The following is a 21,672-nucleotide window of genomic DNA, read 5'->3' as shown; positions in this document are numbered from 1 at the left end:
CCAGGGCTTTCATATTTATAGTTTCTTCTAACTAAAATGCTCTCTTACTATTTAAGTCTCATCAAGACTGTTGCATACCAGAGATTTTCCTAACCCTCCTATATAATGTAGTGTACGTTCCAGATTTATTCTCTACCATAACACTGGTTTTTTGCTTCCTTTGTACTTATCACAGTCTTTACCAAAGCCTCATGAGATAAGCATCCACAACCTGTCCTTTCTGCTGCTCCACCTCTGTGTGCCTGGAGCACTGCCTGGAAGAGTCTATGGATGTGTATTCAGCATGTGGTGCTGAAGAATGTTAGCATCAAGCTTCGGATTATAGACTCCCTGCCCTCTAGCTTCAGCTGGATTGACAGTATTAAAGGCTGAAAGCTGTATCATAGGTCAACACAGCAGTGATAAAGTTCACAAAAGAGAATAAAGATGTGGGAAAGAAAGGCCATATATCCCAAGCACTCTTATTTAGTAATAAAGAAAGGACAAGGACCATTTCATCAAAAGGAATACTGTTAATACTTTAGAGCTAATCTTTCAAGTAATTGGTGTTCTCTGAATAAAGATTGCCAGTTTGAAGTTATAAAATTAAAAAGAAAGTATAACAAAAGAAATTGTGGCTGGTTTTTGGCATAGTACAGCTAGGAACTCAATCACAGTCCTTGTTGATGTATTTTTTAAATCTATTTTATTTGGTTCTTGTACCTAACTACCCTCCGACTCTTTATTCCATCCTAATCCCTCCCCACCTCCCAGTGCTAGGTAGGAGAGAAAGAAGGCTAGAGGGAGGAGGGGGCATAGACCTCTATAACCTACTTCCTGCTGGTTAGGAACCTAGAGTTCCTTGAGGAAAGTCCAGTCTTTTGTCTTCAGAATACCCAAGAGTCCAGCAATCCAGCAATAGCAGACACAATAGCAGCCAAAGCGGGGGGAGCTGTAGGAGCAGCAGCTGCCACACGCCCTCTATAGCTGTTCCATTTATACTGTCTCCAAAGTGCCCAGAATGAAACTATCTGCAGCTGGCAAAGATCACCCATGCCCCTGCTTCTGCGCGAGGCAAACCATAGTCACCCTCTGTGAGGCAGCATCTTATCCCACATCTGGGATTAAAACAAAAACATATTACATAACATCACTGGGTTTTTTAAGAAACCAAACCCCTCCCTACAAGTCCTAATTTGTGAAAGCGTCCTGAAACCTGTATTTGAATGCCAATCAGTTATGATTTGCCAAATTTATTCTAAGTTTATATTAACTAGGCTTATTGTTACAAATGATTGAGAGTCCTCTGCAGTTTCTTGAAACATCCAGGTGAACCGAAAACTACTCAGAATAGTGATCTCCATTCATGAGTCTGGGTATTTAAGCGAAAAGACATATACCACAGGAAATATAACAAAAACACTGTTTCCCATGTTGAGCATACATCTCTAGTTAGGCATTGAACCATCTGCAGAGATTGTCCACTCATCCATCTAATCCAGTGAGGAAATTGCAACCAAGCTTCCCACCCTCAGTGGATACCATGCTCCTTGCTTCCCCTGAGTCTTAACCTTTGTATCTCTTTTAACTGCCGTCTTCCCACTGTTTTCTGTGACTGCTGTTCCAAAGCTTCACCAGTTGTGTCTCTCTTCTTACCTGATGTAGATTATTACGCCCTTTTTGGAACAATATGCCGCGGATGCGAATTCCCCATAGAGGCTGGTGACATGTTCCTGGAAGCTCTGGGCTCCACCTGGCATGACACTTGCTTTGTGTGCTCTGTAAGTAAACTGTACTGTCTTGGTCAAAGCTCAGTGCTTAAGTAACAAATCATGTTCTTTGATGTTCCTAAATGTTGGGTTTGAAATGATTTGGCATATAATAAGATCTTAACCCTTTAACGCATTCTTGTCTCTAAGGAGAAGATATTTTTTTCTTTTCCTTTTTTTTTTAATGTTTTTTTCTTTAATTCCTTTACTAAACAGTTCAAGTTATTTATTTTTTGACACATTAGGTATTTCTTAAATAGAAAACAAATTACAAGAAACCGAGAGCCAGCAAGATAGTTCAGTTTTCTTCCTGATGTAGATAGTTCATGGATCTGCTTTTCTTTATGAAACTATGAGCATACAAAATATCTTTTATGTATTTCACTTGCTATTTTAATGCTTTTGGGTTTGATTTACTTATTTTTATGTGTATGTATGTGTGTTTGTATACGTGTGTGTGTGTGTGTGTGTGTGTGTGTGTGTGTCTGTGTGTGTATTTATATGCTTATGGAGCCTGAAGGACAACCTCAAGTGCCACCCTCAAAACACTGGCCACCTCCTTTGAGACAGAGTTTCTTTTTTTTTTTTTTTTTTTTTAATACATTTTTATTAATTTATACATATTACATCTCAGTTGTTAGCCCATCCCATGTATCCTCCCATCCCTCCCTTCCTCCCACTTCCCCCCCCTACTCCCCTCCCCTATGTCTGTGTCTGAGGGGGATCTCCTCCCCCTGAATATGCTCATACGGTATCAAGTCTCTCCTTGGTGACCTATTATCTTTCCTCTGAGTGCCACCAGGCATCTCCATCCAAGGGACATGATCAAATATGGGGCACCAGAGTTTGTGTGAGAGTTAGATCTTCTTCTCCACTCAACAGTGGAGAATGTCCATCGGCTAGTCCGGGTAGGGGTTCAAGGTTTTTACTGCCTATTTTTTCCTTGGCTGTTGCCACAGTTTGCGGAGGACCCCAGGGCCCAGACTCTCCTGTAGTTTTCCAGGACCCACTGGATCCTTCCATTTCCTCTTTCTCCCAGGCTTCTCACACCTAAAGTTTCAATAGGATGTCCTCCCCTCTTACCCATTATTCTGGTAGGTACAGTTTTTCATGGGGACGTACACCTTGGGCTAGTGAGACAGAGTTTCTCAAAGGCCTGGAACCCACCAATTGGGCTAGAGCTGCTCGCCAGAGACTCCCAAGACTCTGCTTTCTTCACCTTCCTGGTCCTGGGTTTACAAACATGCATGTATCACCATGGCCTGCATTTGTACATGGTTTCCGGAGGACCAAACTTGAGTGTTTTATTGATTGAACTAGCCCTGAACAGCTCTTTGTAGAGAAATGGTCTCACTGTGTCCTTCTGGCTCACCTAGAACTTACGATGTGGATGAGGCCTTGAACTCTTTGAGAATCACCTGCCTCTCTGCCTGCTGACTCCTGGAACTAAAAGTGTGCATCATTGTACCTGGTGTTCCAATGTGTAGTTTAGTGATTAACATAGATCAAAAGATTAACATTAGCCTAAGATAGTTTTTATGATTTAGAAAGCTAATATTTAGTACAAATGCTACATTCCAGTATTTGATTTCAGTTACTGCTGTTACATTTAATCATACCTAAGTGTTTTATGCCCATTGTATAAAAGTATTAGATAATAGTGAAATCAAATGGTTTCTCCAAACATTTGAGCACATTCTTGTTTTTACTTCATTCGTGTTTGAGACTTGATGAAGTGTGTTAAAAGTAGCTTCTCCATACGTACCTACTTAGGCAGCTCTTATCTGGAGCATTGTCATTTACAAGGCAGCAGAAACAACATGAAGGAAAAAGTGTGGGTGGCCAGACCCCAACTGTAGAATCAAGTTAAATTGATTCTTTCATGAATGAATAGGTTTATTCAGGAACTAAGTTAAAAACCAACCCATTGGAGCTGGAGAGATCCCTCGGTGATTAAGGATACTTACTGCTTTTGAAGAGGACCCAAGTTTGGTTCCCAGCACTCCTATCAGCAGGTTATCAGTGCACCTGTACTCCCGATGCACTTGCACTCATGCACGTACCATAGATATACAAAGGATAAAACAAATTAAAATAATAACTATGGCCAGTGTGTTACAGGACGGGTTGACAATTGGATTTGGTCAGGCTTGACAAAGGAGTTAAGCTATGGGTGTTTTTCTTTTCTTTTTCTTTCTTCCTTTCTTTCTTTCTTTTTTTTTTTTAAATGCTTTAATTCTCTATGAGAGGAAACAGATTCAAAAGACTGATTATAATTTGTATATTTAATGTGACTTTTTGGTGTATTAAAATTTTCATTAGACCTAAGTGCTTACCTCTCGGTAAGGAAAAGAAATCATCAGTGATTTAAATAAATCAGACTATGTTCCAGAAATGAAATTACTCTTTGATTTTCAAAAATGACATGAAATGTCATAGTAATCATGAAGTGGCAGGGTGTCTCATACAACTGTCTAAAGAACTTGTAATGTTACTCCTTGGGAGGCAGTCACCTCCTGTTGGGAGATTTGATGTAAATGAAGTAATGCTTCCTTTTTCTTCTTTTGCAGGTGTGTTGTGAAAGTTTGGAAGGGCAAACATTTTTCTCCAAAAAGGACAAGCCACTTTGCAAAAAACACGCTCATTCTGTGAATTTTTGAAAGTCAACAGTTCCAGGAAAGAGAAGGAATTTGAAGAAAAAGGAGGAAAATTAAAATTACCCATTTAATTTTTAGTTTTAATATTTAAGTGGAGTTCTAAAAAATAATAGTAACCATGAAGGGATAAACTGCAACATTAAAGCCCAAGTCTTTGAGAAAACACTTGGCTTTAGAAAGTCCAGACAATTTGGCATTTATTACGCCTTACCTGAATTTTCTCCCGATGAAATAGCCTTTCTGAAAATCAATTTCCCAGCTATTAAGTTCATCTTAGAATAAATTAGCAAAGGATTACATTGTAGAATTAAAAATCCAGGCTCCATGCTGAAGTGATTCTTTCCCTGTCAGGTAGCATGAGAATCCACAGAAGGCAATAAAAGTGCCTTAAGCTTTATTAAAAAGAGTAATTGTTTAATAACCCATTTTATCTTTAAAATAGTATGTAGGAGTTTAAATAAATTTTATGAGTAGGCAGTATCTTTCTTCTTCTTAGTGTATGTACATGTTTTGGTCTTCTCATTGGCTCTTTCAGGAAGATGGTCCAAGCAAGTTTTTGATCCAAGTGTGTCATGGCAGTAAGAGATGTTTGTGATCTCTTCTGTTCTCCCAAATACTGCCATGTTGCTTAAAGGCCGCAGATGCTGGCTGCTCTTGAGAAGGGGCAGTTTGTCTGTACTGTGTCTGGCTCACCGCCTGGCCTGCACTGCCATGCTCCCTGTCTTATGCTGAGATGAAAATAACTCAATAGTGTTAGGCTCTAATAGTTTTGTCTCTCTTTTTAGAAGAGAGTGGGTAAAAGATAAAGGAACTAGAAATTGGAATAATGAAACAATTGTACCTGCAAAGTAAAAAGAACCACTTTCCCCTTTCAGATAATGAGCTGGTTGGTTTTTACAGTTGTCAGTTGTACCTCTGACTGAAGATTTGAAAACTCCTTGCCCAGTAATATTTTGGGGTTGAGGATTATGATAAGACTCAAGTTTCTGTTGTTAGTGTGGTATTTAGGCGGGGGGGAGTTGTTTTTGTTTTGTTTTCTTATTTGGTATTCTGGGATTTTTGTTTGGGGTTCTTTTCTGAGTTAGTCATCTTTTATTCTCTGGCATTTGGTAGCACAGGGGAGCCCTGATGTATCACTCGCAGCATCCTGTCCTCTGTCCTCCACGAGTGTACAGAGCATTGTGCAGGCACCACTCATCATCAGGAAAGCTGCAGTGAGACAGCCATGCAGTGTGGCTCACTGCCTGGGGAGAAAACACATCGTGGCATTTACTCTCTTTCCCTTTGCTTCTACAATGAGAGCCCAGGATCCTGCTGAGTTATAGCTTAAATCTGTTGGGAGCAGATACTTTCAAAACCCAGAGTTCCCAAGTTCTTGCTACCCTATCACTCAAATGCCCATATTCATCCAGTGTGTGTGTGTGTGTGTGTGTGTGTGTGTGTGTGTGTGTGTAACTACAGTATTTGTTTAACCTTCCCAAGAACTTTCAAGGCATCTGTCCTGAAAGCTGCTAATCTATGGTCTAGTAAACTTATCTTAAATGCAGATAATAGTGAACTGGGGGATAAATGAACAGCAATGGTGACACCACATTGCAAGCCCAGAGCTTCTTCAGGAGCAGCCCAGACTACCTCCTCACCTGTGTTTGAGGGAGGCAGGAAATGTCTTCAGAAGTCAACGCTGGAACTTTGTATGTTAGGTCTCTTCTCTACTGCACTGACCAACAGCAGACTTGCTGGCTCATGTGCGTTTATCAGATCTGAATGTCAGGCTTCGGCTTTATACTACAGAATAAGTTGCTGATGTGATAGTTTGCTTTATCTTTTACATGGTGTGCCAAGATGACATTTGACAATTCATTGGTATTTGCATATTCAAAGAATTTTCTTTTGACTTGTATTTTTTATAAAGTTGTCTTTCTTTAAGGATATCATTTTTATATAGTCTTTAATTCTGTGTGTTATTCGTGAAGCATAACACTGCATTTTATAATGCTGTATTTCTCTAAATTTAATCTTTAAGATGCTAGCATAACTTGCTAATTTGGCATTGTGTCTTTATTCTTTGCCTGTTTTCTGGTGAGTTTTGTAGCCATTCCTAAAACAGTGACTCCTGGGAGATGAGTTCCGACATAACCAGAAGAGTCTAGCAGCAGTGAGGATGGGCACGCTTCATTTACCAGCATGGACCTTTAACACCTGGCACAGCACTTTACCCTTCTAGCGAGCTCCCTGGGTATTTATTATAAGTCTTCTGTGTCAGCGTTTTTTCATTATTATGTTTTCACTGTAGAACGTTGAGTTTTCCTCCTGCTAGATGTATATTTTAAAGGCTGTACTTGATAAACCCCAGATGGAAACCTTAGTGCATGTTCCTCTTTCGATATTTCACTTTCAGGACTTTGATGGGTGCAGGCTGATAGTTTTTTCTCTAGTTGTTCGGGCTGATCGTTGCCCGCTGAGGTGGCAGTCTCTACTTACGTTCCTAGGGACTCTATGCATCCCATTGCTAAGGTCACCTTCCCCGTGTAAAATGGAAGCCTAATTATTTGGCCACAGTATTAAAACAAAGTAATCATTTATCCTTTGAATATTGCTATGCTTAAAATTATCTATAACAAAATGCACTCTGTTCAAGGAACTTTAGCTTAGAAGCAGGCCCATAGAAAAGTGACTGGTGCAGTGTGACTGCAGTGCAGCTTTAATTTTATGGGCATTTGCAGTTTGGTCATCTCCTTTGGAGCAGAAGAAACATATGAGATAGTTTCGTGCAGAAGTACCCTCACTTCAGCCTGTCCCTCACCTCCAAGTGCCTAAGGTATTGATTTAGATACTTAACTGTGTAATTTGCTGTACCTGTCAATAGCTGTCTGTTGTTTCTTTGCAGTTTTAAGTTTGTGTACAGCTGCTCTTTTGCTTTTGGATATGTTTCCTAATTTAAAAAATCACATGAGAAATATAACCTGTATAGTGATACTTCAATGAGCACATACTAAATAAACAACTGCAATGATGTCGGCACACATGCCTGGCTTTTCTCTCTGGGTGGTACATGCTTTCACTTAAGGGAACTGGGGAAAAGTCACACCCCATCCTCACAGGACTGGCGAAGATGTAATAACCCTAAAGGTATTGGCCAATCCCAGTGCCCTAGAGCTTTGAAAACATTGGTATATTATACACCTTTTGTACTTTGCATGTACAAGGTATATAAGTCACATTTGTAGGTTAGTAGGTAAGCTGTCTCTAAATATGTTTTTTGCTGAAGTTATTTATTGCAGTGACCTGGTATCGTGCCTCGTTATGTCATAGGTCCTAATCAGAGAATACGTTTCCTACTCTTCACATGTAGCATTAGCCAGGGTTCCCACACGCGCCTCAGCTTAGTCTCAGTAATACCTCAGACCAGGCATTACTAGATAGGCTCACGCACATCTTCCTCATTTGTTTACCAGATTGAGGGAGCTTTTTAATTTTTTTTTTCCTAATTGTATAAATTTAGAGGGATATCTCTGTTTCAGGCTGCACATTGGGAATGGGAGAGAAACTCAAGTCTATTTTGCTCACAGTATATTAAACTCCAGAAGCCAAACTTTTAAGGGCATCCAGTCTGCATCTGACATTTTAATAGCTGCTGTTTGGTTTCTGTCAATCACGTCATTGCACATTAAAATGCACCAACAGAATAAGAGATCTGTCATTCCTTCATTAAGAAACAGTAATCCAGTACAAGATTTATAGGCTTACGTCTCAACTGTGTGTTCACAATAACCCCCCCCCCCTTCAGTGCAGAACCCAGAGCAAGCCTCCCTGCCAATCAGTGTTTTCTACTCACATGTCCCCAATATAAGATTATCAAAGGTTTTCTAACTGAACTACATATAAAATCCTTTTGCCAGCAAAAGCTTAATTTAGGTTGGCAGTTTCTCTTTTTGAGTACTCTCAGACAAGATCTTGGTTATATCAGAAACACATAGGCGCTGATGTATTATTAGCAGGCCTGGTGTTAATTAGGGAGAATTACCAGAAATAGTTTGCCTTGTGGAAATTTATTACAGAATCACACTTGACTGATGGCAGAATAGGAGTTGCTGAGAGAGAGCAGCTCCCACTCATAACCACTAATTAATAGGGTGCCAAAATTCCGCAGAGAAGGTTTCATCCCAAGTGGGGGAGCCTCCCAGGGAAAATGGTTCCTGTGCAGTACTTAAAATTTAACAGAGGAAAGGAACCGGACACATGGCTACCTAACAGAATAGCAGGCCGTGGGGGCACTGGGATGTATGAATGAGAGGGCTTAGCTCACTAAGCACCAGGCCTCAGAGTGGCCTGTGGGTATGAAAAGGTTACACATTTTGTTTAGCTTCATGATCAAGTCTTACTATATATCCCAAGCTGGCTGGAAAGGTGAAATTCTCCTTCCTCAGTCTCTTGAGTCCTGTGATTCCATGCTTATACCATAATGCCAGACGCATGCATATTGTTATTTTTAGTACTGCAAGTATCTGCTTCCTAAGCCTCATTTTATGAAGAGAATTTGGTGATGACCATGTTATCTGTGGTATGTTCCTGAATCCTTATTCTTGGTTCTATGATTTAGAGGCTCTCTCTGTAAGTAGCGGGATCACACAGGGCCTAATAGGAAAGATGTGGCTACTGCCCTTGAATGTATAGAAGGAGGAGGACGAGGTGCATCTAATTATGATTGGCACCAGTGGCACAGCACTCGGGGAGCCCTCCTAAATTGCAGCTTGCCAAGAAAGCAATTTTTTTTCCTGTCTGTAACTGCGTGTAATTACACACAATAAAGCTCAGAGCTGTTGTTTAGTATAGAAGAATAAAACATTTCCATGTCAGAAAACCGCTGATTACTGACCTCAGGGAGAAAAGTAAAACAATTTGGAATTCACGGAGGGTCTAATTTTTCAATTTCTCAGTTATGGTAAGTGCAGTGCCCAAGGAAAACAGCATGTGTGCCAGGCCCAGGCTTGATTGACACAGTCTCTTTGGGATCCATGTTTCAAAAGACAGCTTCTGGCTCTGTGTCCAAAGTGATCTAGTTGGATTCCAAATTAGTTTTTCATTTTCATAGTGTAAATTATTTTATTTATTCCCTAGTTCAAATATAACTTGGATTTTTTTTCTCCTCTCACTCCTCCCCCTGCCCTTTGTCTTTGCTTGTCCTCACACAGCTGTTGCTCCTGTTGTTTATTCCACAACCTGTTTGTTTCAGGTATTGAAATCAGCTCTAAGAGGGGGAGGAAGTACCCCTCAGTCACAGTCATAGTAGAGGGGAATAGGGTGAAAGGAGGAGGGAGGGATGAATGGGAGGATACAAGGGATGGGATAAAAATTGAGATGTAATATGAATAAATTAATTAAAAGCAAATAAAATTAAATAAAAATAAAATAATTAATTAAAAAAAAAAGAAATCAGCTCTAAGACCTACTGTGTGCCTTGTACTTCTGACTAGTATATCACTAATAACCTTACTTTCCTCTAGGTCAATGGGAAAGTGGTTGGTGCTCCAGGGACATCATAGCCTATTATTACTGCATAAATAAAGGTTTTCTTTTGTGAGACCCTTTGTTGATGCCGTCTTGGCTCCGGAAGCTTTGTCCCTGTTCGCTTGAGAGTGCTTTTAGTGTCCAGCGTGAATGAAATAGAGTGGAAAGCATGGAACTTGACTCTGTTTCATCACCTGGCGCTTGCCACTCATTCTGCTCTGTGTAATGCTCTTTCTGGTACCTTTTTTAATGTTCTGAATTTTTTTTAAAAAGTTGAGGCCTTTTAACAAAACCAATACAGACTTTAATGGTATAAATTGAAGCTAGGGGCAAAGTGTCTTTGCTTGCTTGTGTTACACAGTAAATAAACAAATAGCCAGTAGCTTGAGCCTCAGGAAGGGCAGCCTCAGAAGAGGAGGTCCTGTCCCTGTGGTGAGTGTTCGAGCCTTGTTGGAGACAGTGGTTTCAGCCCACAAAATGACAGCGGTGTTCTTAGGGTTCCTGAAGCCAGAGCTCAACCTTATTTCCAAGCACAAAGTTGTTGGGTGGTTGCTTAAGGAGCCAGGGTGCTACTCTGGACACGGGCCTAGAATAGAGAACTGTCTGGCAAGAGACAACTGCAGATTGTGGTGGAACCCAAGCCAGGGATGCCACATTGTGAGACTCTGGACTCAGGGCTGAGCAGTGCACCTTTAGATGTCCTGCACACGTGCAGCACAGAGGATCACACAGAAGAGCAAAATGTAACACCTCAACCAGAAGAGCTGCCACTTGCTACTGCAGCATGCTTCTTAGCATGGCATGGCTTAATACTGACTGGGACAAAAGAGAGCTGATAAGAGTCCAGTCTAGTATCCTAGAGCAAACGCTGAAAGGGAAATTTAGAACTGAAGTCAATATTTAGTAATTGACACTGGATTCAAAGAAAAACTAATTTCTCCACTAAACTGACTTCCATGCTACAGAGCATTGTGCATCCTGCTGAATTGCAAGGCTAAGCAAGCTGAGGCTGGGGCTCGTTAAAACTCTTACCTAGCATATAGAAGGCCTGGGCTTGATATTTAAAAAAAAAAAAACAACAACAAAACAAAAACAAAAACAAGGTTGATCAAGAGATTCCAGCTCGTATGGAGCTCACACCTGTAATCCTCGCACTCTGGAGACCAACAGGAGAATTGTCATGGTTTCAAGTGTGACCTTTTTCTAGGCCTACATGGGCTATGGAATAAGACGTTATTTAAGAAAAAACGGAGAGCCACAGATGTGCCTCCATTGGTAGAATGCTTGCCTAGGGTTTCACGAAGCCCTATGTCTGAGCACCAGCATAATGGTATGTTCCTATAATCCCAGCACTAGGAAGATAGAATCCGGAGTCTCAAAAGCTGAAGGTGGACTTTTGTCTTACATGGTGAACCAAGACAAGCCTGGGTTACATGAGGAAAAATGAAGGGAGGGGAAGGGTAGGGAAGATTTTCAGTCTAACTTTCCAATGTCTAGAATAACAGAATTGTTCTAAATATTTAAGAAGCAAATTAGATGTGTACAAGGACATGACCAAAGAAGTTTTTGCACACATCTATATTCTTCCATAGTGCTTTTCATATATGGGAAAGGGTGAAACATTTGTTACTCAATTGGGACTTGAGTATATTGAGTTACTCTGTGTGAGCCTTAAGTTCATATTATATGTGCACATTAATCCCATTCATAGTTAACAGTTTCCCCTCTGTAGTAAAAGAGAAGAGGGCAGATGGAGCCTTGTGTGGACAGGACTTGATTTGTTGTAGAGACATTGTAACTTGTCTTATCTGTTACCTGCACTCTTTTTTTCTCTTTTTTTCATTTTTATTATGTTTCTTTTTTAACATATACATTTACATTATTACACATAAAATAAACTGAATACAGCAGGAAGAAGCACAAGGCAATCAGGAATTATATAAATGTTACATTCATAGTGATTTGGCTATTTGTATTTGGCAAACTTGAAGTAAATATTTTTCCTATCTTGTTGGATCTAAAATTCTGAATGAAAATCAGTATCTATCATATCTCATCTCTATTAACTTAAAACATCGTAACTGTAACCTCTAACCAACTAAGCTTAATTGCAAGACCAAACTATCTGGTCTTCAACCTCATCAGAGACTTGAGAGGGAATAAACTCTTAATTACCTGAGTGAACCGGAGTGTAGGTTAGGAGCTACCTAAATGAAAAGATGACTGAGACAGTTTGCTGCCTGAACAGTCACCCAAAACTCTCTATAATGTTGGAGCATCATCTTCAGCCTTCTAGCTCAATATATCTGACAGGCATATATTTGTGAGGCAGGAACTGTTGAGGGCTTACTTACCTTGTCTTGGCAGAGTTTGGCAGTTGACTCTGCCTGCATCCAAGCTTGCCCATTTTTAGGCATAATTCTGTCTGTGGCAGAAATGAGGACATTTTGCACAGTGGCTGGTTTGCCACATTTGAAGCCAACTTCATAATCTAACTATCACTATTGGCAGATGACATGATAGAATAATCCTATCCTAGGTAAAAATCCTACCAAAGAACTTCTGCAGCTGATAAACACCTTCTGCAAAGTGGCTGATACAAAGTCAACTAAAGCAAAACCAAACCAAACAAAAACAAACAGTATCCCTGCTCTATACAAATGACAAACTGAGAAAGAAATTAGGGAAACTACGCCCTTCACAATATGGTATAAAGTATCTTGGTGTAACTCTAAGCAAGCAAGTGAAAGACTTATATGAAAACAAACCTCAAGTCTCTAAAGAAGTAGAAGATATCAGAAGATGGAAAGCCTCCCATCTTTGTGGATCGGTAGAATCAACATGGTAAAAATACCCATCTCCCAAGGGCAGTTCCCATAGAAATTCCAAGACAATTCTTGACAGACCTTGAAAGAGCAATTCCCAACTTCATATGCAAAAACAAAAAACCCAGAATAGCTAAAATAAAAGATCTGGAGGAATCTCTGTCCCAGATCTCAAGCTGTACTATAGAGCAGCAATAATAATAATAATAATATAATAATAATAATAATAACAATAACAATAATAATGCATGGTACTGGCATGGAAATAGGCTGGTTGACCAATGGAATTGAATAGAAGACCCAGAAGTACATCCACACACCTATGGGCATTTGATTTTTGACAAAGAAGCAAAGTCCATTCAAGAGAAAAAAGATAGCATCTTCAACAAATGGTGCTGGTAACTGGATGGCTACATGTAGAAAAATGCAAATAGACCCATATTTATCACTGTACACAAAACTAAATTACAAGTGGATTAGAGACCTCAACTTAAAACCAGACACCCTAAATCTGTTAGAAGGAAAGAGCCTTGAACTCACTGGCACAGGAGACAATTTCCTAAACAAAACACCAATAGCTTGGGCTCTAAGATCAACAATTAAAGCTCACTCTTTTTACCAGTACACTTTATCCTCATACTAATATGATGATGAGCCAATAAAATATGATCAAGATGCAGCCTCTCTGAAGGGCAGTTTAAGTTATTCTCCAAAACACCAATAGTCATGCATTTTTAATCCATTTTTAGAGATGAGGAAATGAAATAACCTTGAGAAGTTATTTTCTAAAAATATATTCCTACTACCTGAAAATTTTGAGATTAAGACTATTGACTAGACTGGGGAGATAATATATTTACTCTGAGTCCCTCTTACTAATAAGAGCTATTTCTACACTAGTCACCATGCTGGTGTCAAGGAAGAAGTGGCTTTGATGGAACACGTAGCCCTGAATGCTGTATCCACCGGACGTGCAGTTGCCTGCCGCACAGATGTCAATATTTGGGAGTCTTGCATTGGACCATCTGTTCTTCATGGGCATTTGTGATGTGATAGTCCTCTCCACAATGTGCCATTTGCTGTCCTTTGTGTTTCACTACATTTCACAGTCCACACACTGGGGTGCTAAAAAGCCACAGGACTCATGAGAGAGGATTGGTTTAAAGTTCTTTAATAATCATATTTGGAACACCAAATGTGATTATTAGCTAATTAGAAAACTGCAGGAGATGCAATTAGTGTTGCTTCTCCCCTGCCCCATGTCCATGATGCTATGTATAAGATGCTAGAAAACAAGTCAGCATGGTTGATATGCAGTAATGTTACCTTTTCTGTGTGATAAATTTGGATCCCAGTGCGAGACTAAAGACCAAGAAAGGCAGAGGGAGGGAAACTGCTTATATGTCCAGTTACATTGACAAAGTTGCATAGATCTTGATTTTATTCAATTGAAATGAAATCTCTGCTGTGTAGTAATGGCTCACGCCAGCACTAAGTCCACCAAAGCATAGCTGGAAAATCCCGCTGCCCACACATCTGTTTTGCATGAGCCCTCAATCATCGGTAGACACTTCAGCCATGTGAGTGGATGTCTGGGTAGGATATGGCTATGTGACTTTCTAAGCAATCACTCTGGAAGACATTGAAACAAAATTCACGCATGCTGTGTACTGTGTCCAGAAATTATAGACTTGTCTGGGCGGTGTTAAGGGTTTGACCTATTGAGTGTGCTCACACCTGCTTCTTACATTCAACTTGCTAATCCTTTGTTCAGAAAACGAGACATTGTGAAATATGTGAACGGGCTGCTGTGACTTAAATCTTAAGTGTTTAGGCTCTTAATCTGGCTGGAGCTAAAATAACACTGATGGGATAAAGTGTGGTTTGGACCTCTCGAGTCCATTATGCATTAGAAAGCCTAACTGCTCATGGCTCACATTGAGATCTACAACTTGGTGAAACTGTCTACTTGATCTCCAAGTGGTGATGAAGCATTCTGTTTAGTTACTTACCTCAAAATAATTTTTTTTCAGTTTGGTTTTTGAGACAGGGACTTCTATAACTACACCTGACCTCAAATTTGCTTTACAGCCAAAGATGGCCTTGAACCTCTTACTTTGATCCTCTCTTAACTCTGCTTCCTGAGTTCTAGGACTATAGGTGTATACCACCCGAGCACAGTGTGTGTGTGTGTGTGTGTGTGTGTGTGTGTGTGTGTGCGCGCGCGCGCGCGCGCGCGCGTGCACGTATGTTTCCTGAACCACTGTATTTAGTTCAGGCTGCTACATGACCATGGATGGTTTTATTTTAAGTAGCTCTTTCAACTAAAAATTGTGTATAACCAATATGATGGAGAACCAGTGGAATATATGATCAAGACTTGCTTAAACTATTGCCCAAATAGGAACATAACCAATAATAATGGGATGTAGTGAGAGAAGATGTTATTTAGAAGAACACAGCACTAGCACTTGAGAGGCCTGGGCATTGTGAATGTTGACCACACTCAGGTGGACTTTATGCATAGGGTTCTGGGCTGGCCAATAACTTGAATCATATCCAAACCAATGTGTTTTTGTTTCTGTTGTTTGTTTGTTTGTTTAATTACCAGTCAAATTTTACATTACAGAGATGCTGGGCACTTTGGGAGGAGAGGGGGAGTAGAGAGGACACAATGGAAGAGAAATGCCTGCAGAGATGGGCCTCTTCAAATGCTCTTGTTCAATGGCCCTGCCCTGCCCTGAGCAGAGCAGCCCTTGGCCCAGCACTACCTCCTAGTCTCCAGGGTCTCCCTTGGAGTGGCGACCCCAGCCAAACTGCTTACCAGTGTTCAAGCCCATGAAGTTCTCAGCCTAGATTCATCTCGTGAATAATCTTTATTTCCACTCTGACATTTCCAGTGATGTTTGAGACTTCCCAAGGACTTGTGTCAGTCTGTTAAGTTTTGTTTTTCTTTAAAAAACAAAACAAAACAAAACAAAACTGGTCTTCCCTTGTTTAGGAGACTTGGGACCAAAGAAAAATGACAGGTCTGGTTGAGCCTGTAGTCTCTCACTCATGTCCCCTGATCCTTCTGGAGGAGAGATCTCCAGTATTCAACAAAGGTTATGACATTTAAGTGATGTAGTGTGTCTCTAAAACACCAAGAAACCCATCCATGTGGCCCTGTCTTCTAGGAGACAAAGAAGCATTGTATATAAAACAAAAGCTCTGATCCTGTGTTCAGGAAATACAACTTCTTATAGAATATGTGAAAGGACTTAATTCAGTTTAGTGATCCTGCATAAATGTCAGGTTACCATCAGCCATCTACCTCGGAGATTCATAACGCACACTTTAGCTGTGTAGTTTTGCCACTAAGTTAAAGTGATTAATAGCTATAATATAAATTTTCCCAAAAACATCTGTCCACACATTGCTTCACTTGACAAACACCTTTTCTTCTTTTTCTTTAATTAGTTGTGTGTGAGACTGTGTAAGTGTATGTGTATGTTTTGTGTGTGTGTGTGTGTGTGTGTGTGTGTGTGTGTGTGTGTGTGCACGCCATGGTGCAAATGTCCTTTGGAGTCCTTTTTTTCCTGCCACCTTGTGGATCTGAGAATTGGAATCCTGTCTAAAATTGTTCCTTTGCTGGTGGAGCCATCACACAACCTCAAGAAGGCCTGTTCTACATAATGCAGTTTGAGAACGGGATTTTCCTTCCTCTCTCACGGGGTGTCTGTCTTTGGGTTTTATACTAGCGCTCTTGAGCTGTAGAATGCACTCAAAGCTGCTGCAGGGCTTGGTCATGCGTGCACTGTATTGCTGGCCTTAACCCCAGAGTTTCAGAAGTAGGAGCTCTGGAGCAAGACAGGCCCTGCCTTTTCCGTTCTGAGGCAGATGCTGCCAGTCAGCAGCCTGAACCAGTTCCTTAAGAAGCCACCTAGCAGGTTTGTGCACATCGTCCCTTCTCACCACAGCAAGTGTCTTAGAGCTCTTGTTCATGAGAGGCTGGGACAGCCCTCCAAAGAGCCTGGTTCAGTAGGTGTTGGGGTGGGGAGCAAGGTGCATGTGTCTGCATTTCTAACTAGCCCCAGATGACCTACTCTGACATCACAGCAGGCTTGGGCATCAGGAAACAACACACTGAGCCCCTTCCTAGCCAACTGATGGTAAATAATATTTCTCTCCTCTATGTCTACTAAAATCAGAAAATTCACACTTAGACTTTGAGAATGAGATGCTTAGAAAGATATAATCCACACTAAGAATTTCATGAAGTTTTCCATGATAGTTTTCTTTGAGGAGGTTTGTGTGTGTGTGTGTGTGTGTGTGTGTGTGGTTATTTTTTTTCTTTTTCTTTTTTATGGCAGTATGGGCAGTGGGAAGCAGAACCCACTTTTGCCTGAACCAAAATTCCAAGTGCATGCAATGCCATGAACCCAAAGAAGATTTGGTATTGTTTCTCCCACCATGTTACCCTCCCCTACCTGTCCCTGTCCTTACATTTCATGGACCAATCCACATGCATCGCTAGTGAGAGCCGAGCAATAGATTCTGGAAGCTGCTCTAGAAGTGACCACTGCTTTCTTCTTATGCTGGCTAGTTTTATGTTAACTTTACACAAACCGGAGTTGTTTTGGAAGAGGGAATCTCGATTGAGAAAATTCTTCTGCTAGACTGCCTCATGGGCAAACCTGTGATAACTGAGGTGCCACGGCCCAGCTCACCGTGGGTGCTGCCATCCCTGTGTTGGCACTATAAGAAAGCAGCCTGAGCATGCCACAAGAAGCACACCATTAAGTAGCTTTCTACAATGGCCTCTGTGTCAGCTCCTGTATGCAGGTTCCTGCCCTGACTTGCCTCAGTGATGGACTGTGATTGAAACTGCTAAAATAAGTTGCTTTTGGTCATGGTCTTTGATCACAGCAATAGATCCTCTAACAAAGGTGCTTCTCTATAAACTCTCTTAGTGGTCTCCACATTGCTTAGTAACTCTTGAAGTATCCTTTTCAGAATCCAAGAGCCATCAAGCAGAGAGAGAGAGAGGACCCACCATGGCCTTCTTGATCTTTTAGGTCAATGGTCCTCAACCTTCCTATTGCTGCAAATCTTTAACATGGTTCCTCATGTTGTGGTGACCTCCCAGCCGTAGAATTATCTCATTGCTACTTCCTAGCTGTGATTTTTGCCACTATTATGAATCACAATGCAAATATCTTATTATTTGGGATATTTGCAATGTGACCCCCCCAAAGGGGTTGTCACACATAGATAGAGAACCACTGTTGTAAGTGAAGGTAGTTTTAACTTGGAAAACCATGGAAGGGACACCAAAGGTCCCAGCTCCTCATAAACAATGCTGGTTGCTCACTTTGCTGGAAGGTCTTCTACATGCCTCCCACTCTAACATGAAGGACTCGGTGAGCCTGTGCTATACAATACATGGCCATTCAGATTCCCACAATGACACTGACTTCTCTTCAAGATTAGGTTAGTTTTTTGTTTTGAGTTATAATTTGCATCTTTGGCCTTTCCCTACCTTTAAGCCCCCACGCCACCTTCAAGCTCCAAACTTGTTTTACTCCTGGTAGAAGTGAAGGTTGAACACAGCCAGAGTGTGTGTGTGTGTGTGTGTGTGTGTGTGTGTGTGTGTGTGTGTGTGTGTGTGTGTGTGTCTAGTGGGGAGGTCCTGGGAGTGGTTTTGTTTTCTTAGCTATGTTGTGCAAATGAACTGAAAGTTTAACACTTACCCTTAGGTACTGTTTGAAAACGTAATGCAATGGAGCTCAGAGTGGGGTGTCTGGGAACCCCCATGGCCGCCCTTAGTCAAGGCCCCTTCAGTACAGCTGTTCTGAGAGCTGCAAAGCTAAAAATTTGTTGCCATGGGCTTAGACCCAAACAAACCCTTGCCTGTTCTGGTATGTAGATTATGTTCTCCAAGGACAGCTCCGCTCACTTATTCCATGTCCATCTGCGGGACCGTTGGGTTTCAATCATTCCTGCACCACGTCCCATTCTAAAGCTGCAGCTTGTTATGTGATATAGGGCCTTGTCACTTAACAGCAAGCTCTGGCGAGGTTGAATCAGCCCTGTTCCTCCTGCCTTCTCTGGCTATACTGGAGCCTCTGTCCTCGGGGACCTTGCTGTGGGACCACCGTGCAGGCGTTAATACTTTTCCCACTAACCCTGCTTGGATGGAGGCCAGCGTGAATGCTGCGTTCAACAGGGTGATGGAGGTTCCAGGATGCCGTTTCGTCCTGAGCCACACAGTGCAAAATCGCTTCTCCCTCCAATCTATACTTGTTGTATGTAATTTCTTAATTTCCCATGTTCTGCTCAGACTGCCCACCTTCTGGGAGGCGCCTGTCCATTTTGGTTTCTTCCAGTGCAAATGATAAATGCACCTGTTTTTGAGTCCCCTCCATCTCTGAGAACTCAAAGCAATTTTAAGGCCTAAAAGGTCTTCTAGAAAATGGTAAAGCAGAATTACCTCTAATTCACAGGACTTGTTAGAGAGGAAGAGAATGCATACGCGGTGCTGAACCAACATGTAGCTAGCGAGTTTAACACAGAGATAATTTTCATCCGAACTCTCTCCCTCCCACATTTGCCCATACCCACTCACGTTCCACAGTTAGGGAGCTACAGTGGCATCATTTTCCAGGCAGCTGAGAGAAAAGGATCCATTTAAGATACAGTGTATAACAGTGCCTCTAGAGAAATCTCTACACCCTGGGATCCTGTAAGAGTGGTGTTGATCCTACATGAGCAACGTCTGGTAGCAAAACTGCCCCAATTGATTCCCCACTCACAACGGGTAGGAAAGACTACATTTGGGTAAAGTCACCAGCTCCTATCCCAGAATGCATTTCTGCAAGGGAGGGCAAAGGATATGATCCACCCAGATTACTGCTTCATTCACCCTGTCACAAGTTCCACCATTAAAACCGCTGAATGTTAAACAGGTACACAACCACGCGCCTCTTTAATCGATCTGAATGTAGCTATGAACAGCAGGCCTCTCTGCACTCCTGAGGCTTGCATTCTGGCTCGCAGGGGCGGGGGGGGGGATGGGCGGGAACCACCAGGTATAAGCGGCATGCAGCTAATAAAGGTGTGGGGCAGAGGCTGAAAGCCTGAGGGGTGGGGTGCGGGGCGGGGGAGCCAGAGGAAGTGAGCCACAAGGAGTTTTGGGAGAAGGTTGTTCCAGGCAAAGAAGAAAGCTTGGCATGTCCGAGGAAGAGCTAAAGCCAGGGTGGCTGGAGGCAGCAAGAGGGGGTGGAGCTTGGGAAAGGCAGAGGCTAAGGAGGCCGCTGAGGGGCTGGTAGGTCAGCTACAGACTTTGGCTTTGCCCCCGATGAGAAATAGTAAGGTTGATATACCTTCTCCATGCTTGTGGTCCTTCTCTTACTTTTGCGGCAAATCTTTGGCAACTAGTAGACCACATTCCAGCGTCTGCCTGAACGAAGGCCTGCGTGCGTCGGTAACATTACCAACCATCTCTGACTTTTACTGTGATTCGCTCACAGGGCAGGGCTTCCTGAACACTCTATTTTTGGCTTGTAAGAAAAAGCATGTCGTTTTCATCTTGATGAAATTTCACAAGTCTGGACTCTCTATAATTTCCGTAATATAAATTTTAGGAGTCTTTAATTTTCCTTTCCATGTTTCTTCTGTTTCTCGTCTGGGAGGAAGCTATTTCTCTCAGGGAGGGCAGTGCTACTAACTGGGCTTGGGTTACCTTGCTGAAGCCAGCTCTTAGGCAGTGAGAAGAGGCTTCTCCTGGGAGAAGGGGGAAGGGAGAAGGGTTGGGAGGTGGGGACCAGATGACATGACCCATTACTAAAGAAAGGGCACAGGAGTTCGCACAGGCAGATGGCACGCTGATGGAGACAATGGCCTCAGCTTTCTCCACAGAAGCTGCTTACCAGAAAACATTGTAAATGTGAAGCTAAGTCACGTGTTCTGTTTGTTTGGTTTGGTTTGGTTGATGAAGCCATCCGCACCTGTTTCAGAGATCTGCAAGCTTTGGGGGGGAAATCACACCGGAATTGCCATCTCAATCATTTTCACCTTGGAAAATTAACTCTCCAAAAGTAGTTTTGAGACAAAAGGGAGTCTCTGAAGGTACCTTGAATGTGTTTGGGATAAAGGGGAGCACTGTAAAGGTTTACCCTTGGCTTTGCCGTTGTACCCGAGGCAGACAGAGACTGAAGGACTGAATGCGTGGCTAGGATCATTGGGCTTCGTTTAGCTCCACTGACAAAATGGCTTCCATGGTGCCTCTCCTTCGTCCTCCTGCTCTTTGCTTTTGTCTCTTTGAGTCACTGTTCAGCCAGACAACACTTACATTATTCCTCAAACTGCTTTCTGGCCACATAACAAAGTTCTCAAAGCTTTACAGACTGTGTTCTTTAAGTGCACACAAAGACGATTTATACTCAGGATAATGTTTGTTCCTTTTCAACTCCAGGTACATCAGGTTCACTTGTGTCCTTATGTGGCTAGTTTTTATGAGCCCTGAAAGGTTATGAGCAATTTGTGATAGGTCATCCCATGCTAGAAAGAGCAGCCAGAGCCATGTCCCCCACATAGCACTCCCATGCCTTAGACAATCATTTGTCAGGCTAATTCCCCCAAACACTTCTCTCCGATTTTCTTTCCAGATCACCACCGTTAAGTGACATCATGGGAACTCAGTGCGAATAAATCTCCAGAGACGCTCATGCTGGACAGATATTGAAATGAATTGCCCCAGCAGGGCATTCCTTATCTCCCCCAAGAGCCGGCTTTATCACTCAAGCAGGCTTTGACAAGAAACACTCCTGGGCCTTCTGTGTACCTTACTGAATCCATGTGCCATCAAAATCAAGTCTAGATGTCGCCCCAAGCAGAGTTAGAGCAGAATTTAATTAGCAGCTGGAGCAGGGGCCACATTTTGGGTGCAAGAGG

At 41.9% G+C, this 21,672-nt stretch overlaps 1 protein-coding gene across 11 annotated transcripts in view; it reads left to right on the top strand.

The window, feature by feature from the left end:
* PDLIM5 (PDZ and LIM domain 5) overlaps nt 1-7,428 on the top strand; it is a 171,809-nt gene extending 164,381 nt beyond the window's left edge. For all 11 annotated transcript variants that reach the window (XM_084756073.1, XM_084756086.1, XM_084756085.1 and 8 more), the window contains 2 exons: nt 1,645-1,760; nt 4,319-7,428. In XM_084756073.1, coding sequence (XP_084612199.1) covers nt 1,645-1,760; nt 4,319-4,408 — 206 coding nt within the window. In that variant the 3' untranslated portion in view covers nt 4,409-7,428. The remainder of the gene's footprint in view (nt 1-1,644; nt 1,761-4,318) is intronic.
* Nucleotides 7,429-21,672: the final 14,244 nt, after the last annotated feature.

The sequence above is a fragment of the Acomys minous genome (genome assembly GCF_964271855.1).
Source record: "Acomys minous genome assembly, chromosome: 14".
NCBI lineage: Eukaryota > Metazoa > Chordata > Mammalia > Rodentia > Muridae > Acomys > Acomys minous.
This window is presented reverse-complemented; position numbering and strand designations above follow the sequence as displayed.